The sequence below is a fragment of the Chrysochloris asiatica genome, unplaced genomic scaffold (assembly GCF_000296735.1).
Source record: "Chrysochloris asiatica unplaced genomic scaffold, ChrAsi1.0 scaffold00098, whole genome shotgun sequence".
NCBI classification, from domain to species: Eukaryota; Metazoa; Chordata; class Mammalia; order Afrosoricida; family Chrysochloridae; genus Chrysochloris; species Chrysochloris asiatica.
Window position 1 is genome coordinate 1909036 of NW_006408616.1, and position 20266 is coordinate 1929301.

Consider the following 20266-nt stretch of genomic DNA (forward strand, 5'->3'; position numbering starts at 1 on the left):
CAAAATTCAAAGGACATTTTATATATATAGTACTTTTTAATATGTAAAGTACCTCTGTTATATATAGCTCAGGTAGCATAGTGGTTATGAATTGGGCTGCGAGCCGCAAGGGCAGCAGTTTGAAACTACCAGCTGTTCCGTGGGAGAAAGATGAGACTTTCTGCTCCAGTAAAGATTTACAGCCTTGGAAACCCTATGTAGGGTCGCTATGAGTGGAAACAGACTCGATGGCTCATAACAACAACAACAACACCGACAAATCCTAAGTACCTCTATTTCTTTTCAGTTTGAAAACTTTAGGGAATTTTTTCTTTAAGGTGAAGATAATGAAAAGGTTAAAGTGGAAGTACATTCTTCCTGATCTGAATCTTTGGTGAAAATTAATTTTTGGAAATAAACTTGTTGATATGCTATGTAAAGAAAAGTGCACAAATCTGAAGTACAGAATTTGATGGATTATGCTACAAAGTGAACACATCCATGTAACAAATATTTTAATCTGGAAACATGCTTTAATATCCTAGAATTGTCTCTCCTGTGTTCTCTTTAAGTCATCATTCATCCCTTTCTCCTACTAAGGGTTACTCCCATCCTGATTTCTTATGTCTTACCATTCCTCACTTGTTGATATGGTTAAGTTCCAAAGATGAGGTTGTTATGAGAAAATGGGCTTTATGCAAAAATGAAGGATGGCTACATCACTACCTAACTGCTAAACCACTGAGAATCATGACCCAGCCAAGTTACACATAATTATCCCAGTCAGCATTTTTCTCACTTTATCCCTTGGTGTTTGTTATTTCCAGATGTACATCATTAATGAGAAAAATACGAGGGTGAGTCAAAAATTATCCACACTCTGATTATAGTAAAAGCCCCATCCACATCCATGGTTGATGACAACATTGAGCTTACGAAATGATTTGTCAAATAGACCAGTAACAGTGGATTATATGGCAGGTCATTTGCAAATTAGCCCTGGCTCTGCCTATGAAATAATCCACAACAGATTAAGGTTTCAAAAAGTTTGTGTGAGATGAGTACTGAAACAACTCACAAAAGAGCATAAACAGAAGCATTTGGACATCTGCAAATAAAATTGGACTGATATGAAGGAAGGCAAAAGTTTCTTTAAGAAAATCGTTACTAGTGATGAGAACATGGATTCATTACTAGGAGCCTGAGAGTAAACGGCAGAGTATAGAATGGAAATAGCCTCGAATCACCGACCAAGAAAAAGTTCAAAAGCCAACTATCAGCTGGAAAATTGATGTTTACAGCTTTCTGGGATTCTCAAGGGCTAGTATTGGAACAGTATCAGGAAAAAGGGTCAATAATCAACAGTGCTTACTGCAGTGAGATGCTCACTAAAGCCTAAACTTTTAAACGCACAGGACTACTATCCAAGGGCATTGTGATCTTGCATGACAATGCACATCCACACTCCTTTGCCTACACTGTCGACACTGTGCAAAAACGTCATTTTGAGGTGTTAAAGCATTCTCCCTATAGTCTTGATCTTACTCAATCAGACTTTCACCTGTTTGGTTTCTTGAAGGTAGCCCTTTGAGGATGAAGATTCACCTCTGGTGAAGAAGTGAAGTCAGTGGTGCATTCATGGCTCATGTTGTTGAGTTGGTTAAGTGCCGTTGAGTCGGTTCTGACCCATAGTGACCCTGTATAGAGTTTCCGAGGAACAGCTGGTAAGCTTGAACTGCCGGCCTTGCGGTTCAAGCTGACTTTGCAGTCCAGCACATTAACCAACAGCACCTAAAACATTTTTTTAATAAGGGAATATGAAAGCTGGTTGACAGATGGCCAAAGTGTATTGAAAAGCAAAGAGATTATGTAGAAAAATGCTGTATTTGTCTTTTTTAAAAGTTGAGTAAAATTTTACAGCCAGAAGTGCAGATAATTTTTGACTCACCCACGTAGATAAGGTGTTTACTATTATCATAAATGTGAAATGTAGGATCACGAGTGTCATTGATTGAATTGTCCTCCCAAAATCTGTGTTAGCTTGACTAGGCCATGATTCTCAGTGGTTTGGCAGTTATATAATGATATAATCTGGCAGTTATGTAATGATCCTCCATCATGTGATAAACCAGTCGTAAGAGGATTAAGGGTGGAGCTGTTGTTAATTGTTGTTGAGTCGGTTCTGACCCTGTATAGGGTTTCTGAGGTGAAACTGGTGAGCTTGAATTGCCGACTTTAAGGTTCAAACGACTTTGCAGTCCAGTTTATTAACCCACAGTGCCACACCAGGACTCCTTTAATCACATCACAGCCCTAAAAAGATGTAAGGGATTTCCCTGGGTATGGCCTAAAATACCTTTTATTTTACGAGACATAAAGAGAGGAGCAAGCAGAACAAGAGAACAATGAATGGTTTAGAAATAGGAAAGGTATGTGACAGGGCTGTATTCTTTCACCATATTTACTTAATCTGTACGCTGAGCAAATAATATGAGAAGCTAGATTATATTAAGAGAATGGCATCAGGATTAGAGGAAGACTCATTAACAATCTGTGATATACAGATGATACAACCATGCTTTCTGAAAGCAAGAGGACTTAAAATAATGATTAAGATCAAAGACTATAGCTTCAGTATGGACTATAACTCTGAGTAAGGAAAAAAAAAATCCTCAAAACAGGATCAGTAAATAACATCATGATAAACGGAGAACAGATTGACATTGTTAAAACTTCATTTTGTTTGGATCCACAATCAATACTCCTAGAAGCATTAGTCAAGAAATCAAATGACTTACTACCCTAGGCAAATTTGCTGCACAAAAGCTCTTTTAAGTCTTCAAGAGCAAAGATAATCATCTTGAGGACTAAGGTAGTCCTGACTCAAGCAGTCCAAGTTGGGCAGTGAATAAGGAAGACCATAGAAGAATTGATACATTTGAGTTATGCCATTGGAGAAAAATATTGACAGTACCATGGACTGCCAGAGAACAAATAGGTCTATGTTGGAAGAGTATAGCCTGAATACTCCTCAGGGCAAGGATGGTGAGACTTTGTCAAATTATCAGGATAGACCATTCCCTAGAGAAGGACATTATGCTTGGTAAAATGTTAGGAGGAAGACCTCTGACAATAGCTGTGGACTCAAGCTTCACAACAATTTGTAAGGATGGCAGACTAAGCAGTATCTCCTCCTGTTGTGCATAGGGTTGCTAGCAACACGAGAAGTACCTAACAACAACAAAAATAGACAGCACTCTGAATCTGGACTCCTAGCCTCCTAAACTCTGAGAATAAATTTCTCTTATGTCATACACTTGTGGTGTTTATGGTATAGCAGCACTAGATAACTAAGATGAGATAGTTGGTAGGTGAGATGGTATTGTTTTGTTTCTCTTTGGATTTTTTTTGAAGGAAATCATATGCAATATGATTTCAAAGTTTTTGTTTGAGATATGCATAAATGTTAAGTATGCTTACAGTTCATTTTCATGGTTTTTTTTGTAAGAACATACCTCCGTGTACTTTCTGTTGATAGCACTGGGGTTTTCACTTTTTGACTATTAAAATTATGCTATGAACAATCCTGTATATATACCTTTTGGTGAATATATATACGTGTGTGTATATATATATATATATGGTTACGACTCGGGCTGTGAACCGCAAGGTCAGCAGTTCGAAACTACCAGCTGCTCCGCGGGAGAAAGAGGAGGCTTTCTACTCCCGTAAAGATTTACACCCTCGGAAACCCTGTACAGGGTCGCTATGAGTCGGTTCCGACTCCACGGCACATAACAACAACAACAACATATATATTATATACACACACACTTTTTTATTAGGTGAAAATAGCTGAAATTAGACTTGTATGTATTTTCAGCCTTATTAAATACTTTGGTTTCTAAAATGCTTGTGCCAACTTATACCTCTAATACCAGTATGTGAGCATTTCAGTTTAAGTAGATCCTTACCAACACCTGGTGGTATTGTCGGTCTTCATACTGTTACTTTGTTGTGTATTACGAATATCTCACTGAATATTTAATTTGCATTCTCCTGATAAATAATGAAGTTGTGCATTTTTTCTATGTGTACTGGTTGTTTGGATGCCTTCTGTATTTATTTCCTCCTACTTTAAAATTGTGCTGGACTGCAAAGTCACTTTGAACTGGAAGCTCACCGGTTGCTCCTCGGAAATCCTATACAGGGATGCTATGGGTCAGAATTGACTCAACGGCACTAAACAGCAGCAACACTCTTAAGACTAGTTGATAATATAAAAAATTTTTAGTTTTGTCTTTTAAATGTTTAAGAGATCTCTTCTTACCCCAAAGTCATGAAGCTTTTCCCTCGTGCGTGCTTCTATTGCTCTGTTTTTTATTTAGATTTGCAAACCATCTGGAATTGATTTTGTATAAGGTTGTTATTGTTTAGTGCTGTCGAGTCGGTACAGACTCATAGCGACCCTGTATAGGGTTTTTGAGGTTTGAGGTAGAAGGGCCATAATTTATTTTTTTCCATATGACTTAACAGTTAATTCAGTATTATTTATTGGAAAGGTCAGCGTTTTTTCCATTTTAGTACCAATGTGTATTATAAGTCAAGTGGCAATGTCTATGGCTCTGTTTATGAATTCAGTTCTTTTCTATATTTTATTTTTTTGTCTTTTGTTTGACTGGTACTCCACTGTCTTGATTAATTTTGAGCTTTGCTAAAGATCTTGATATCTGGCACTGTTTCCTATCATTCTTTTGAATGGGGTAGTTTTTTTTTGCCCTGGGATAGTTTCCTCAAATACATGAGCAGTCAGTATTCTCTGCCCATTACTCAATTGGATACTTAAAACTTCTCTTTCTCTGCTTCAGTAGTCTGCTGTATAAACTATAGCTGTCTTAGTGTCTTTAGACTCTTGTTTAATTTCTTCAGTTCAAGGAGTCTGCCTCTGTCTACACTTGGGCTTCTTTCAAGATATTAAGCTGAGACAGTCATGGAGCTCACTTCATTTGTTCCCATCTCTAGGAATATTGTTTTTTGTGAACTGATATTCACTTTCTTGAAAATTTATTGTTTTGCACATTTTGTTAGCTTTTTTTTTTTTTTTAAATTTTTGGTAGAAGTGTGAATCTAATCTTGTTACTTCTTGGTTAGAAGTGAATGTGACCCAGAGGATGATTTAGATCAGTGATTTTGAATCTTTTTTCAGTGATTTTGGACCTTTTGTTCAAATGAAATCATGTGCTGTAGTCCAATTTGTAAGACAGATTAAAAACAAGATGGTAGTGTGATGTGCTTGCACATATATGCCTTTGCATGTATGGAGAGGGAGCAGAGTGTTGCTTCTATCCTTCAGGACTTCACAGAAACTGCTAATATAGGGATTATAAATAAATATATTAAAAAGTAACCAAAGGTTGGAAACAAAGCGAATGGTTAACACTATTGGACCAAGTAAGACATGATGTTATAGGAATTAAAGGTGACATGTTAAAACTAGCTTTCACTTTCGTTTGCAGTCATTAAGGGAGGCATGTTTAATTTTAGCATTCATTTTTGCTTAAATTTAGAATTTAGATTATAGATGTACTAGACAAAATTTTTATATAAACTTTTATATTAAAAGTATGTATGTTTTGAGCAGTTTTGCTTATAGTCCAATATAAAGATTCTCAGCTGGATACAACCCCACTGACTGTGAGTGTTCACCTAGGTCACACTGTATTGCCCCTGTGGGATTTGAGAAGCAAGGGGAACTGAGACAAACATGAATTTCATGTTGCTTACGATTCTGCATATAATAAAGCCCTTTGTCTCTGAAAAAAAAAAAAAAAGGTGTATGTTGTTTTAATTACCATCTCCTGTTCTGTTCCCTACAAATACATAATTGCCTTTTCTTCTTTCTTTTGGCAGCTCTTCACAGATGGAATCACAAATAAACTTATTGGCTGTTATGTGGGTAATACAATGGAGGATGTTGTCCTGGTGAGAATTTATGGAAATAAGACTGAGCTGTTAGTTGATCGAGATGAGGAAGTGAAGAGTTTTCGAGTGTTGCAGGCACATGGCTGTGCACCACAACTCTACTGTACCTTCAACAATGGACTATGCTATGAATTTATACAGGGAGAAGCATTGGATACAAAACATGTTTGCAACCCAGCCATTTTCAGGTACATTGCTTTTTCCCAACAATTTTTCAGTTTGAAAATACTAAGTGCAGTAAGTTAATGTTTCTCATATGCTGTTAGTGCTGTTTAATGTTTTCGGTTTTTTTTTTAGTGTAATGTTCTGAGATCTTTAAGCGCAATTTATGCCACAACTGAAATGGCTTTCTTTTTTTTTTTTTATTAATTTTTTTGTGAATCTGGCAAAGGTTTACAGAGGAAATCAGTTTTTCATTCAATAATTTATATACATTTTGTTTTTGTCATTGATGGCAATTCCCACAATGTGACATCATTTGTCCCTCTTCTACTTTGTGTTTCCCATGTTGACTCCTCTTCAAAATTTTTTCTGCCTTCTGAATTTTGTCCTTGCACAAATGCTGCCCTTTTGATCTCAAATTGTTGATTGTTCTAAGGAGTGTGCACTTCCCTAGTGTTACTGTTCATTTTGTAGACCTATGTTTTGTCTGTCTGAAAATTGAGCCATGAGGGTGATAAGTTCAGATCCAGGCATGACGGGTGACCAAGAACCATAGTCTCAGGGTTCTACCAGTCTCTATCTGAAAAGTAAGCTTGGTTTAAAAATTTTTTTATGGTTAGGAGCTTAGTTTCACATTTTTCTCCCACTGTATCCAAACCCACTGCCATAGGGTTGATTCTGACTCATAGTGACTATATGTAGAATTTCTGAGGCTATAAATCTTTACATGAGCAAAAAGCCTCTTCTTTCTCCCATGGATCAAGTGGCTGATGGATTAGACTGGCTGATCTTATAATCCGCTGTGCCACCAGGGCTCTTTCTCAGTCTACCCAGAACCTTGTAATATGACCTTTCTCAGAAGAGTCTGTAGTAGTAACCAGGCATCATCTTGTTGTTCTGTTCTCTAGGTTGTGGAGGCTGAGGTTACATGGTCCATAGTCCTATGGACTAATTGTTTCCATGTGTCGTTAATTTTTTTTACTTGTCTTTGTTCTGGATGGGGAAAGACCAATAGTTGTACCTTAGATGGCCCCTCACAAACTTTTTTTTTTCTTTCTCACTTTTGTTATTTTATTTTGAACAGACAATGCTATTTAAATCCAAGTATGTATTGTTATTAATACTTTAACGTTCATGTAAAACTATAGGCACATATTGAAAAAAAAAAAGATTGATAAATGCATTGGTGATTAATTACATGGAAAATAATTGTACCCTAAGACTGGCACACAACCACCACCACCAAGACTGGCATAAGAGTCACAGTTTACTAATGTTAAAAAGAAGCACAGGACTACTACAGTCCATTAGACATAATGTGGATCCAAAACTTAATGACTTGCCCAAAATTATATCACCACTTAGTACTAGAAATACCACTAACATCTCAATCTTCGTATTCCAATTCACTGGTAATTTCTACAGTGACTCAATCCCTCATGGCGTTTGGTTATGTATAAATTTGCTCCCTGTATATTCGACTATGTATGGATGTTTGCAGCATATGTAACTACATATATAAAACAATCCTCTGTCAAATCTATATACATTTGTGGGTGTAGTCCCTTTCGCATTTTCATCTGTCTTTGACTTGAATGTCTGTTCATCCATTTGTAGGTTATTATTATTGTATATAATAGTGTTTAACTCTGTTGCCTTTAACTCTTCTTCTGCTCTCATTATCTTCCTTTGTCTTGATTATTTTTGCTGACCTCTGTCTTATTGTATGTTGCTTTCTGTTTTACCCAAATTCATATGTGTTTATCCTCTATTGTGGCACTGTAGGATGAGCACTGGACTACTTACTAACTGTAAGCTTGGCAATTCAAACCCACCAGCCACTCCTCAGAAACTAACTTGATGGCACTTAACCACAATAACACCCTCTAGTTAGGAATCCTGGTGTGGTGCTGTAGGATAAACACTAGACTGCTAACTGATAGGTTGGCAGTTCAAACCAACCACCCACTCCTCAGAAACCCTGTACAGGCTTGCTTTGAATCGGACCTGACTTGACAGCACAGCCACCACCACCACCCCTCTACTGTGGAGGGTAACTGAAAATGAGGAAGACTCCAAACAAGACTGAATGACACTGTGGCAACAACTATGGTTCAAACAGAACAACAATTGTGAGGCTGGTGCAAGACCAGACAGTGTTTGTACTTTTGTGCGTAGGGTCGCTATGAATTGAAACTGACTCAATGGCACACCCAACAGCAACAACAACAACAAGCTTCTAGTTAGCTATTTGCTCTCTCTTGCTTCACTCCTAGTAACCATCCAAGAATGTTTCACTTTTTCTGTACTTTAAAAATTAGTTGTTATTAAGTGCTGTCAAGTTGGTTCTGACTCATAGTGACCCTTTATGGGGTTTCCAATGAGCAGCTAGCTGCTGGGTGTGAACCTCCGACCTTGTAGGTTAGCAGTCCAGTGCTTATCCTATGGTGCTACACCAGGACTCCTCTGTAAAAGTAGGCTCATACAATATTTGTTCTTTTGTGACTAATTTCACTCTGCATAATGTCCTCCAGGTTCACCCATGATATAAGGTGTTCATCATTGTTCTTTAGAATTGTGGAATATTCCATTGTGTGTATGTACCATAGTTTGTTCATCCATTCTATCATTGATGGGCATTTAGATTGTTCCTATCTTTCAGCTATTATGAGTAGTGCTGCATCTATCCATGTCATGGCTCTTACTTGTCTAGAATATATGCTAAGTAGAGGAATTGCTGAATTATATAGTATATATAATATAAGTTATATGGAAATATGGTATATTTCCAATTTTTTAAGGAAGCATCATACTTGCAGCATTATGTAATCCCATGAGCAGTGTATGAAGATTCCAGTTCTCTACTCATCCTCATCAGCATTTGTTGGATAGATAATGAAAAACACTTAACACGTACTTACACAAAAGTAAAGTCATAGTTTTAATAGTCTTTCATAGGGAGTCTTGTAAAATACTGTAGGTAGGGCTGAGCATAATTTGTAGGGCCCAGTCCAAAAAACTTGGGATTCTTTGTTAAAAATAATTAAGAATCAAGATAGTGACAATAAACACTAAACCTAGTGTGGAGCCTTCATAAATGTATAGCCGTCTGCAACTGTGCAGGTTGTGTTACCATGAGACTAGTATTGCTGCTAGCTCTAGAAGGTCCCACTATAATATTGTGTTTTACAGTTGATCAAATCAGTTTATTTGTTGTACATAGCACATTTTTTTTTTAACTGCTATTAATGCTGGGGTGAGATGATATCTCATTGTTTTGATTTGTATCTATGTCATGGCTAATGGAGTCCTGGTGTGACTTTGTAGGATAAACACTGTACTGCTAACCTCAAGGTCGTTGGTTTAAACCCACCAGGCTGCTCCTCGAAAACCTTATACAGGGCTACTATGAGTTGGAACTGACTTGATGACACTTAACAACAAAAGTAGTGGCTAAGGAGCTCTGGTAGCGTAGTGGTTACGAATCGGGCTGCGAACCTTAAGGTCAGCGGTTCGAACCTACCAGCCGCTCCGCGGGAGAAAGATGAGGCTTTCTACTCCCGTAAAGATTTACACCCTCGGAAACCCTGTACCAGGGTCGCTATGGGTCGGAACTGACTCGACGGCACTTAACAACAACAACAACAACAATGATAGTAAACATCTTTTCATGTGCGTTGGCTACCTGAATGTCTTTGGTGAAGTGTCTGTTCATGTTCACTGCCCATTTTTTAAATTGAATTATTTGTCTTTTGTGTTGAAGTGTTGTAGTTTTCTTTACAATGTAGAGATTACTCTCTTGCCTAATATGTCATGCCAAAAGTATTTTCCCAGACTCTGGGTTCTCTTCTTATTCTTTTGGTGAAATCTTTTGATGCTTGTTAAATGTCTAATTTTTAGGAAGGTATCAGTCATCTGGTTTATCTTCTGTATGTGTGCTTTTAGTTATGTTTGATAGTATATTTATGCTATGCCCCTATTTTTGCAATAAAGAACTTTATAGTCCTACTTTATACATGTAGGTCTTCGATCAATCATGATTTCATTTTTATATGTGACATGAGATATGAGTCCTGTTTCCTTTTTCTGTAAACGAATATCTAATTTGTCAGTACAATTTGTTAAAGAGACCATCTCTTCACCATTTAATACCTTTTGTCCAATATCATCAACTGTCTGTAGGTGGATGGATTTATTTCTCAGTTCTCAATTCTTGTGCATTGATCTGTGTCTGTCATTGTACCAGTACCAGGCTGTTTTGATTATGGTATCCTTTGAGGTCAGGAAATGTGAAGTCTCCTACTTTGTTTTTGTTTTTTAATTAATGCTTTGCTTACCGGGATCTCGCTGTTCCGTACAGTGTTGGTGATTAGTTTTCCCATCTCTTTTAAGATTGATGATAAAATCTGGACTGGGATTGCATTATATCTGTAGGTCACTTTTGTTGTTGTTAGGTGCCATCGAGTCAGTACTGACCCATAGCGACCCTATGCACAACAGAATGAAACACTGCCCGATCCAGGGCCAACCTCACAGTTGTTGCCATGCTTGAGCCCATTGATGCTGCCACTTTGCTAGTCTATCTCGCTGGGGGCCTTCCTCATTTTTTCTGACCCTCCACCTTACCAAACATGATATCTTTCTCCAGCGACTAATCCCTCCTGACAATATGTCTGAAGTAAGAGAGACGAAGTTTGTCCATCCTGGCCTCCAAGGAGCACTCTGGCTGCACTTCTCATACATAGATCTGTTTGTTCTTTTGGCAGCCTGTGGCACTTTTCAATATTCTCCCCTAATACCATACTCAAAAGCATCAATTCTTCTATGGTCTTCCTTATTCATTGTCCAGCTGTCACATGCATATGAGGTGATTGAAAATACCATGGCTTGGGTCAGGCACACCTTAGTCCTCAAGCTGACATCTTTGCTCTTCAACACTTAAAAAGGTCTTGTGCAGCAGATTTGCCCAATGCAATACGTCGCTTGATCGTTTGACTGCTGCTTCCTTGAGGGTTGATAGACAATCCAAGAAGAATGAAGTCCTTGACAGCTTCAATCTTTTCTCCGTTGATAAGAATGTTGTCTACTGGTCCAGTGGTGAGGATTTTTGTTTTCTTTACATTGCGATGTAATCCAAACCTTGATTATTTTAAGTCTTCTTCATTTTTCAGCAAGCAAGGTTGTATCATCTGCATATCGCAGGTTGTTAATGAGTCTTCCTCCAATCCTGATGCCATGTTTATCTTCATATAACCCAGCTTCTCGGATTATTTGCCCAGCATACAGTTGAATAAGTATGGTGAAAGAATACAACCCTGTCACACACCTTTCTTAATTTTAAACCATTCAGTGTTCCCATGTTCTGTTCGAATAACTGCCTCTTGGTCCATGTACAGATTCCTGATGAGCACAATTAAGTGTTCCGGAATACTCATACTTCGCAGTGTTGTCCATAGCTTATCATGATGCACACAATCAAAAGCCTTTGCATAGTCAATAAAGTACAGGTAAACGTATTTCTGATAGTTCTCTGCTTTCAGCCAAGATTCATCGGACATCAGCAATGATATCCCTTGTTCCATGGCCTCTTCTGAATCCGACTTGAACCTTTGGAGGTTCTCTGTCAGTGTATGATTGCAACTGTTTCTGTTTTACCTTTAGTAAAGCTTTACTTACATGGGATATCAAAGAGATTTTCTGATGATTTCCGCATTCTGTTTGGTCACCTCTCTTTGGAATGGGCATTGATATGGATCTCTTCCAGTCAGTGGGCCAGGTAATTGTCTTCCAAATTTCTTAGATGCATGAGTGCCTCCAGTGCTGCCTCACTTTCTTGAAAGATTTCAATTTTTATTCCATCAATTCCTGGAGCCTTGTTCTTTGTCAATTCCTTCAGTGCACTTTGGACTTCCTCCTTCAGTATCATTGTCTCTTGATCATATGCTACCTCTTGAAATGGTTGAACATCAACCATTTCCTTTTGTTACAATGACTCTGTGTATTCCTTCCATCTTTAGATCATTTTAGGTAGTAGCTCTGGTAGCGTAGTGGTTATGAATTGGACTGCTAATCACATGGTCAGCAGTTCGAAACTACCAGCTGTTTCATGGGAGAAAGATGAGGCTTTCTGCTCCCATAAAGATTTACAGCCTCGGAAACCCTGTACACAGTCGCTTTGAGTTGGAACCGACTCCACGGCACACCACAACAACAACAGATCACTTTAGTTAGTATTAATATTTTTATCATTAGATCTTTCTGTCCTTGAGCTTGGTATAGTTTTCCACTGATGTAGTTTTCTTTTCTTTTTTTTTGTAATAGTATTTGGTAGTTTTCTTTGTATAGGTCTTTTGTATCTCTGGTTAAATTAATTCATAACTATTTTCATCTCTTGGGTGCCTATTGCAAATGGTACTGTTTTCCTGATTTCCTTTTCTGAGTTCTCTTGGTTAGTGTAAAGGAATCCTATTGATTTTTGCATGTTGATCTTGTATTTTGCAACATTTCTATTTCAATTTGTTCAGTAATTTTCTTGCTTGAGATAGTCTAAGTATAGAATCTTATCATATGCAAACAGAGATAGTTTTACTTCTTTGCCAATTTGTATGTCTTATATCCATTTCTTGGAGTCTTGGTGTGGTACTGTGGGTTAATGCACCAGACTGCAAACCCATTTGAACTGCAGGGTCGGTGTTTCAAGCTGACCAGCCACTCCTCAGAAACCCTTTACAGGGTTGTTTTGGGTTGGAAGCGACTCAGTGGCACTTCACAACAACAACGTATCCATTTCTTACTGCTCTGGCTATGACTTCCAATACAGTATTGAATAGGAATGGTGATAAAGACCATCCTTGTTTAGTTCCCGTTCACAATGAGAATACTTTCAGTCTCTCCATTAAGATTAATTTTGGCTGTTCTTTTTGTATGTTGTTGTTGTGAGTAAGTGCCGTCAAGTTGGGTCCAATTCATAGTGATCCTGTATAGGTTTCCAAGGAGTGGCTGGTGAGTTTGAACCGCCAATCTTGTTCAAACCAACCTTGTGGTCCAGTGCTTTATCCTTCAGTGCCATACCAGTTGGCAGTGCTTTTTGTATGTATGCTGTTATTTATGCTGCATAATATCCCTTGTATTCTGCTTCTACCAGGAAAGTGTATTGGATTTTACCAAGTGCCTTTTCTATATCAATTAATGTGACCATGTGGTTGTTCTTCTTTGTTTTATTTATGCTGTGGATTATGACGATTATTTTTCTAATATTTAATGATCCTTACATGCCTGTATTTCCACTTGGTAATGATATATTTCTAATGATTTTTTTATATGTTGGATTCTTTTGGCTAGGGTTTTTTTTTTTGAGAATTTTTATGTCTCTGTTAATGAGGGGTTGTTGTTGTGATTGTTATGAAGTGCCTTTGAGTTGGTTCTGACTTGTAGTGACCCTGTATAGGGTTTCCAAGACTTTAAATCATAGGAACAGAAAGCCTCATCTTTCTTCCGAGGAGTGGCTGGCGGACTCAAACTGTAGCCCTTGTGGTTCACAGTCTTGTGCTCATCTTACGGAGTCACCGAGCTCTTCAATGAAAGGTTGTTTTGTTGTCCTTAAGTGCCGTTGGGTTGCTTCCGACCCATAGCAACCCACCTATAGGGTTTCCAAGGAGCAGTTGGTGAGCTTGAACCGCGAACGTTGCGGTTCAAACCGACTTTGCAGTCCAGCGCATTAGCCCACAGTGCCAAACCAGGACTCCTTAATGAGGGGTATTGGTCTATGGTTTTCTTTTTTAGTGGTTTCTATTTGGTTTTGATGTCAGGATTATGTTCACTTTATAAAACAAATTTAAGAGTATTCTCTCCTTTTCTATATTCTGGAATATTCTTACTTAACTTTTCTACTTAAAAAGTAATTTTTGATTTATTAATTAATGTTGTTGTTGTTGTTGTTGTTAGGTGCCATCGAGTCGGTACCTACTCAGCAACCTTATGCACAGCAGAACAAAACACTGCCCGATCCTGGGCCAACCTCACTACTGTTGCCACGCTTGAGTCCATTGATGCTGCCACTTGGCCAGTCCAGCTCGTTGGGGGTCGGTTGTTATTTGCAAGAATAATTTATCTAAGGCTGGTTCATGTGAAGTAGAAAGTAAAGATATCACAGTTGTCTGACTTTCCCAAAATGCAGTATACTACTTCATAATCCATGATATCAACCAGCACCCTCGTCTTAATATTCTCCTTCACATCCCAGACTTTCACAACTTGTTGAAAAGTCTCACAGAACTCATGAACCATCAAGGAAATGGTTCACATGTTTGTGGAAGCCATCAAGTCCCAAATCCATAGTTCATCAGTCTGGAGGATTCTCCTCATTTACACCAAATTGGGCTGTTGACTCTCATGGCTGTGGAAACTGGCAAATCAGGTCATTTTGCTGGCTCAAGTCCCAAGAACTGGAGGCCAGACGGAGACAAGCTATATGCAAGATGCAGATCAAGAAAGCTAACTTTGCCAAGTGGCCCAAAGAAAGAAGATCTTACTTTTAGCACCATATAAAAGATGGCAGCCCCCAAAGAAATCAAGGGTACTGATTTGAGTAATACCCTCTTATAAGACAGGTACTCAGGATACATCCCACCATAATCCTGCCTCATTAGTATAACAGATACCTTACTCAAAAATGGGACCAAAACTATGGGCTAGGATTCATAACACATCGTAAAGTGAAGGTCTGTGAGTAGAAGGACAATACCTTATAATAACTGCACCACATTTTCAATTTGAATTTAGTTAGATAACATGTTTTGAGCCATTATATGATATTTAGTGTTTGAATACTCTTGTGCTTTCAGGAATCTTGATTGATAGGTCAGCCTAATATGCAGCCAACAAACCAGACTGATTTCATTGTACCTTTAGTCAGTGTTGCTTGAGCTTTAGATCAAAGTTCATACTGCTCTTTTGTTTAGGCTTGTTCAACCATAGTTTCAAGATTGTATTTTGATTGAGGTATATATTTTGAATATAAAAGACTTTCACATATGTCTGTTTGATGTAGTCATGGGGAAGAAAAGAGTTCTAACAGTTCCTGCTCTCCTAGTAGTTTTTAGTGAGTAACAGGCAATACCTTAGAAAAATAAATCATATACAAAAAGGCACAAAAAAGTGTTTCAAAGGAGTTACAGGTAGTTTACTGTGGGTATACGTGGGAAATTAGGCAATTTTCAACAAGAGATCCCTTTTGAAGTGGGCATTAAAGGATGAGGAAGAGTTGAGGAGGCTGTGGGAATGGGAGAAGTAAAGGCAGAGTTCAGTTGAACCAAGTTAATGCTTAACTAGTAATTCCACTGAGATAAATTTATCATGATCTATTTTGTTTGTACTTTCCTGAACTTACTAAGTCATGCAAATACTTTAGAATTTTTATTTTTCAAATTCTATCTCTATGTAAAGAAAACAAAAATCCTCACCACTGGACCAGTAAATAACATTCTTATCAACGAAGGAAAGATTGAGGCTGTCAAGGACTTCATTCTTCTAGGATCAACTATCAACACTCACGAAAGCAGCAGTTAAGAGATCAAATGACGTATTGCATTGGGCAAATCTGCTGCACAAGACCTTTTTAAAGTGTTGAAGAGCAAAGATGTCAGCTTGAGGACTAAAGTGCGCCTGACCCAAGCCTTGGTATTTTCAATCACCTCCTATGCATGCGAAAGCTGGACAGTGAATAAGGAAGACAGTTGAAGAATGGATGCTTTTGAGTTATGGTGTTGGAGGAGAATATTGAAAGTGCCATGGACTGCCAAAAGTACCAACAGATCTGTGTTGGAAGAAGTTCAGCCAGAGTGCTCCTTGGAGGCCAAGATGCCCAAATTTCATCTCTCATACTTTGGACATATTATCAGGAGAGACCAGTCACTGGAGAAGGATATCATGTTTGGTAAGGTAGAGGGTCAGAGAAAAAGAGGAAGACCCCCAATGAGATAGATTGGCCAAGTGGCAGCATCGATGGACTCAAGCATGGCAACAATAGTGAGCTTGGCCCAGGATCAGACAATGTTTCGATCTGTTGTGCATAGGGTCGCTATGGGTCGGTACCGACTCGATGGCACCTAACAACAACAACAAAAACATCAACTTAAACTGATTAAGGAAGTGATGTGGCTCTGTGGAATAAAGCACTGGACCGCAAGGTTAGTTTGAACCACAAGTTTGGAAGTGTAAACTCACCAGCCACTCCTTGGAAACCCTATATAGAGTTGCTATATGTTGAAACTGTCTGAATGGCGCTTAACAACAACAACAACAGTGTTCCCTTTTGGAGATCAGTTTGGCAATATATAAAGGAAAGTTAATGTATTACAAGGTGTTCTGCCAAGTAACAAAATTCATTATATTCAAATACAGACAAAATATATTAGCATAAAGAAGTATTATTAAAGTGATAATTTTGAATATTGTCTTAAATTCTGCCAAATGGCTCATTGAGTAAGATTTTGGAAAAAAGTAGAATATAAAGCTTAACTGTGACTATAGTCAGGTAATAATTTGCTGTGTGAAAATTTAAAGGGAGTATGTAAAAATGAAATTATTTAGAATTACGGATTTCAATGAAAAAAATTTACATTATTATGGTACTTTTAAATCTTAAAAACCTTTGAAGAGGGAGAGCACTTAGTACTAGTGACTATTTTATGAGGCGGGGGCTGACTCGATAGCAGCTGAATTATTGGAGGATATGGTCAACAACACTGCAGTATTCAAGCACAACTTTATAAAGTACAGGAAAAGCAGCATTGCGGTGGTTTTAATATAGCCAGCGTCACTTATTGAGACTAAATAGAAGGACCAATCTGTAGAGTGAAAACCAAGATTGTTATTTTAAGTAATTTCTATTACCTTTCATATGTGTATGTTCAGAGGCGTTAACGACTTGTTAAATTATTAGGAATTTTAGAATTTTTTTTTTCCTGTTGTATATAAAATTTACTAATAGGAAACAATTGAGCTGCTTTAATCATGTTTGGAGTCCTGGTGTAGCACTGTGGCATGCATAAGCACTGAACTGCAAAGTCGGTTTGAACTGCAACATTAGCTGTTCAAAATCACCAGCTGCTCCTGGGAAACCCTGTAAAGGATCACTGTGGGTCGGATCTGACTCAACAACACTTAATAACAACAATAATCATATTGTCTAAAAGCCTATTAATTTCTTAACAGTTGTTTCACAAATTGCATGTTTTGCCCAAGACCAGTTTATCAAACATTTCAAATGAGTCTGAAGGTTGCAATTAGGACTTGCTTGAGTTTTTAAATCTTTTTGCTTAAGGACCCCTGGTGGCATAATGGGTTACTACTCATTGAGCTGCTCATTGGCAAGATCAGCAGTTTGAACCCACCAGCCACTCTGAGGGAGAATGATGAGGCTGTCTGCTCCTGTAAAGATTTACAGTCTTGAAAACTCAGAGGGGCACTTCTCCTTTGTTCTTTATAGGGTCACTATGAGTCAGGGTCAACTCTATTGAAATGGGTTTGATTTTTTTTTTTTTAAATCTTAGCAAAGTGAAGTATTAAGTTCATAGGTGTTGGGCAGTATTTTTCATGAAGAGTTTTGTATTTTATGTAAGCCTCCTTTTTTTGTTAAATTTTGCTACAAAAATGAAAAAGACCAATAGTTCTGAGACCTGTAGAAATTTACCTGGCTTCTAGACTTTGAGAAGAAATTTCAGCAAAGCTTGACTTTCCTACTCATCAAAGAGCAGTCATTGTTTCAAATGGATGGCCAAATTGTTTTTGTAATAAAACATTAATTTTGTTATAAATTCTTATTGTATGAAATTTGCAAAATTCCAAGATTGATTTTAACCGGGCTGACTGTAAGTTGAGAGAATCTGTTGTTTTTATGGTAAATTGTACATGTAGTTCTGAGTCAGTGGCCAACATAATGACTAATCATCAATATTTTTAAAGTACCTCCAAGAAGTGCTGAGTGCTAAGATAGATAGACGTTAAAGCATGATCATTGTCTTTGGAAGGGTAAGTTAATTGTTGTACTTACTAAGTAGTTTTGAAGAAGCTATTTATCTCAACTATTACTAAGGAGCTCTGGTAGTGTAGTGGTTACAAATCGGGCTGCTAACCTCAAGGTTGGCAGTTCGAAACTACCAGCAGTTCCGCGGGAGAAAGATGAGGCATTCTGCTCCCGTAAAGATTTACAGCCTCAGAAACCCTGTGTAGGGTCACTGTGAGTCAGAACTGACTCCACGATACTTAACAACATTACTATTACTATTGCTGCAGTTCTAATTTTGGATTACATAGGAAAGTACTAAATAACATATTAAATAACATATTTTTACTTTTTATACAAAGTTTGTTCCTTATATGTTATCTGGAGTCCTGGTGGTGTGCTGTAAGGTAAACACTGGACTGCTAATTACAAGGTTGGCAACACCAAATGCTCTGTAGAAACCTGATACAAGGACCCTATGAGTCAGAACCGAGTTGATGGTACTTAACAACAGCAACAAAATGTATTATCTAATTGCCCATCTTAAACAAAGCAAATAACTTTATAATTTATTTATCATAGATATTTAACATTGTTGTTAATGTTGTTGTTGTTAAGTGCCTTTGAGTCTGTTCCCACCCATAGTGACCCTATATGGGTTTCTCAGGAGCAGCTGGTGAGCTTAAACCACCAACCTTGCATTTCAAACCAACTGTGCAGTCTAATGCATTAACCCATTGTGCCACACCGGGACCCGTGGATGACCTTACTTGTATTTAAAATACTGGTGCTATAGCTTCTAGCATCACAGCAACACGGAAACCACTATAGTATGACAAACTGACAGACAGATTGTGGCAAAGATTATACAATAGACTAATAATAACATTTACTTTGAATCCTGGTGTGGCGTTGCAGGATAATGTGCTAGACTGAAAAATTGTCTTGAACCATAACAACAGCGATTCAAGCTCAGAAGTTGCTTTTTGGAAATCCTATACATGGTCGCTATTAGTTGGAACTGACTCAGTGGTACTTAACAACAACTACTCATTTATCGACTCCCTCCCTATGTGACATTTTGCATTTAAGATCTATGTGAATAATTAAAAAAAATTATCATGAGGTTAGTCTCTATGAGGAGTGCTGGTGTGCAATGTAGGAGAAGCACTGGACTGCTAACTAAAATGTTGTGCTTCTCTGAAATGCTATACAGGGTTGCTGTGAGTCGGAACAAACTTGACAGCACACAACAGTGACAAGAGTGCCTTTGAGATATAGGTTATAGATATCCCAGTTGTGTGACTTTTCCAACATGTTATACAGCTCCATAATTCTTTATTTCCATCACCAGTCCTTCTATCTCTCATGTCCCAGTTATCTGCAATATACTGTAATGTCTCACAGAACTCTTAAGGAAATGACTAACAAAATTGTGGAGGCTGGAAAGCCCCAAGTCCATTGTTCAGAGGTCAATTTGGAGGATTTTTGAAAGCCACGTACTTTATGAGCTGAGGAACCAAAATTGACAGGTCATATGCCAGGTGATTAGTCACAAGTCCCACAAAGTGGAGGTCAGATGTGGTGAGTCAGATGAAATATCCAGAATAAGAGAGCAAAGTTTTCTAAAGCGTTCTTAAATATTGGACTCAGACCATGTCGCAGTGTAAAACTACGTAATTTCTAGTATGCTGGTGGGGGTAACCTTAATCCTTATTGTTGTTGTTAGGTGCCGAGTCGCTACCAAATAAGAGTGACCTTATGCACAGCGGAACGAAACTCTGCCCGATCCTGGGCCAGCCTCACTATTGTGTCCACGCTTGAGTCCATCAATGCTGCTACTTTCTCTGACCCTCCACCTTACCAAACATGATATCCTTCTTCAGCGACTAGTCCCTCCTTAACAATATGTCCAAAGTATGAGAGATGAAGTTTGGCCATCCTGGCCTCCAAGGAGCACTCTGGCTGTGCTTCTTCCAAAACAGATCTATTGGTTCTTTTGGCAGCCCATGGCACTTTGAATATTCTCCTCCAACACCATAACTCAAAAGCATCAGTTCTTCTACGGTCTTCCTTATTCACTGTCCAGCTTCCACATGCATATGAGGTTATTGAAAATACCATGGCTTGGGTCAGGTG

At 38.1% G+C, this 20266-nt stretch overlaps 1 protein-coding gene across 1 annotated transcript in view; it reads left to right on the top strand.

Annotated features, from left to right (window-relative positions):
- Positions 1-20266, top strand: part of ETNK1 (ethanolamine kinase 1) — a 66985-nt gene that overhangs the window by 14330 nt on the left and 32389 nt on the right. Inside the window, exon 2 of the mRNA XM_006866947.1 lies at positions 5890-6149. Coding sequence (XP_006867009.1) covers positions 5890-6149 — 260 coding nt within the window. The remainder of the gene's footprint in view (positions 1-5889; positions 6150-20266) is intronic.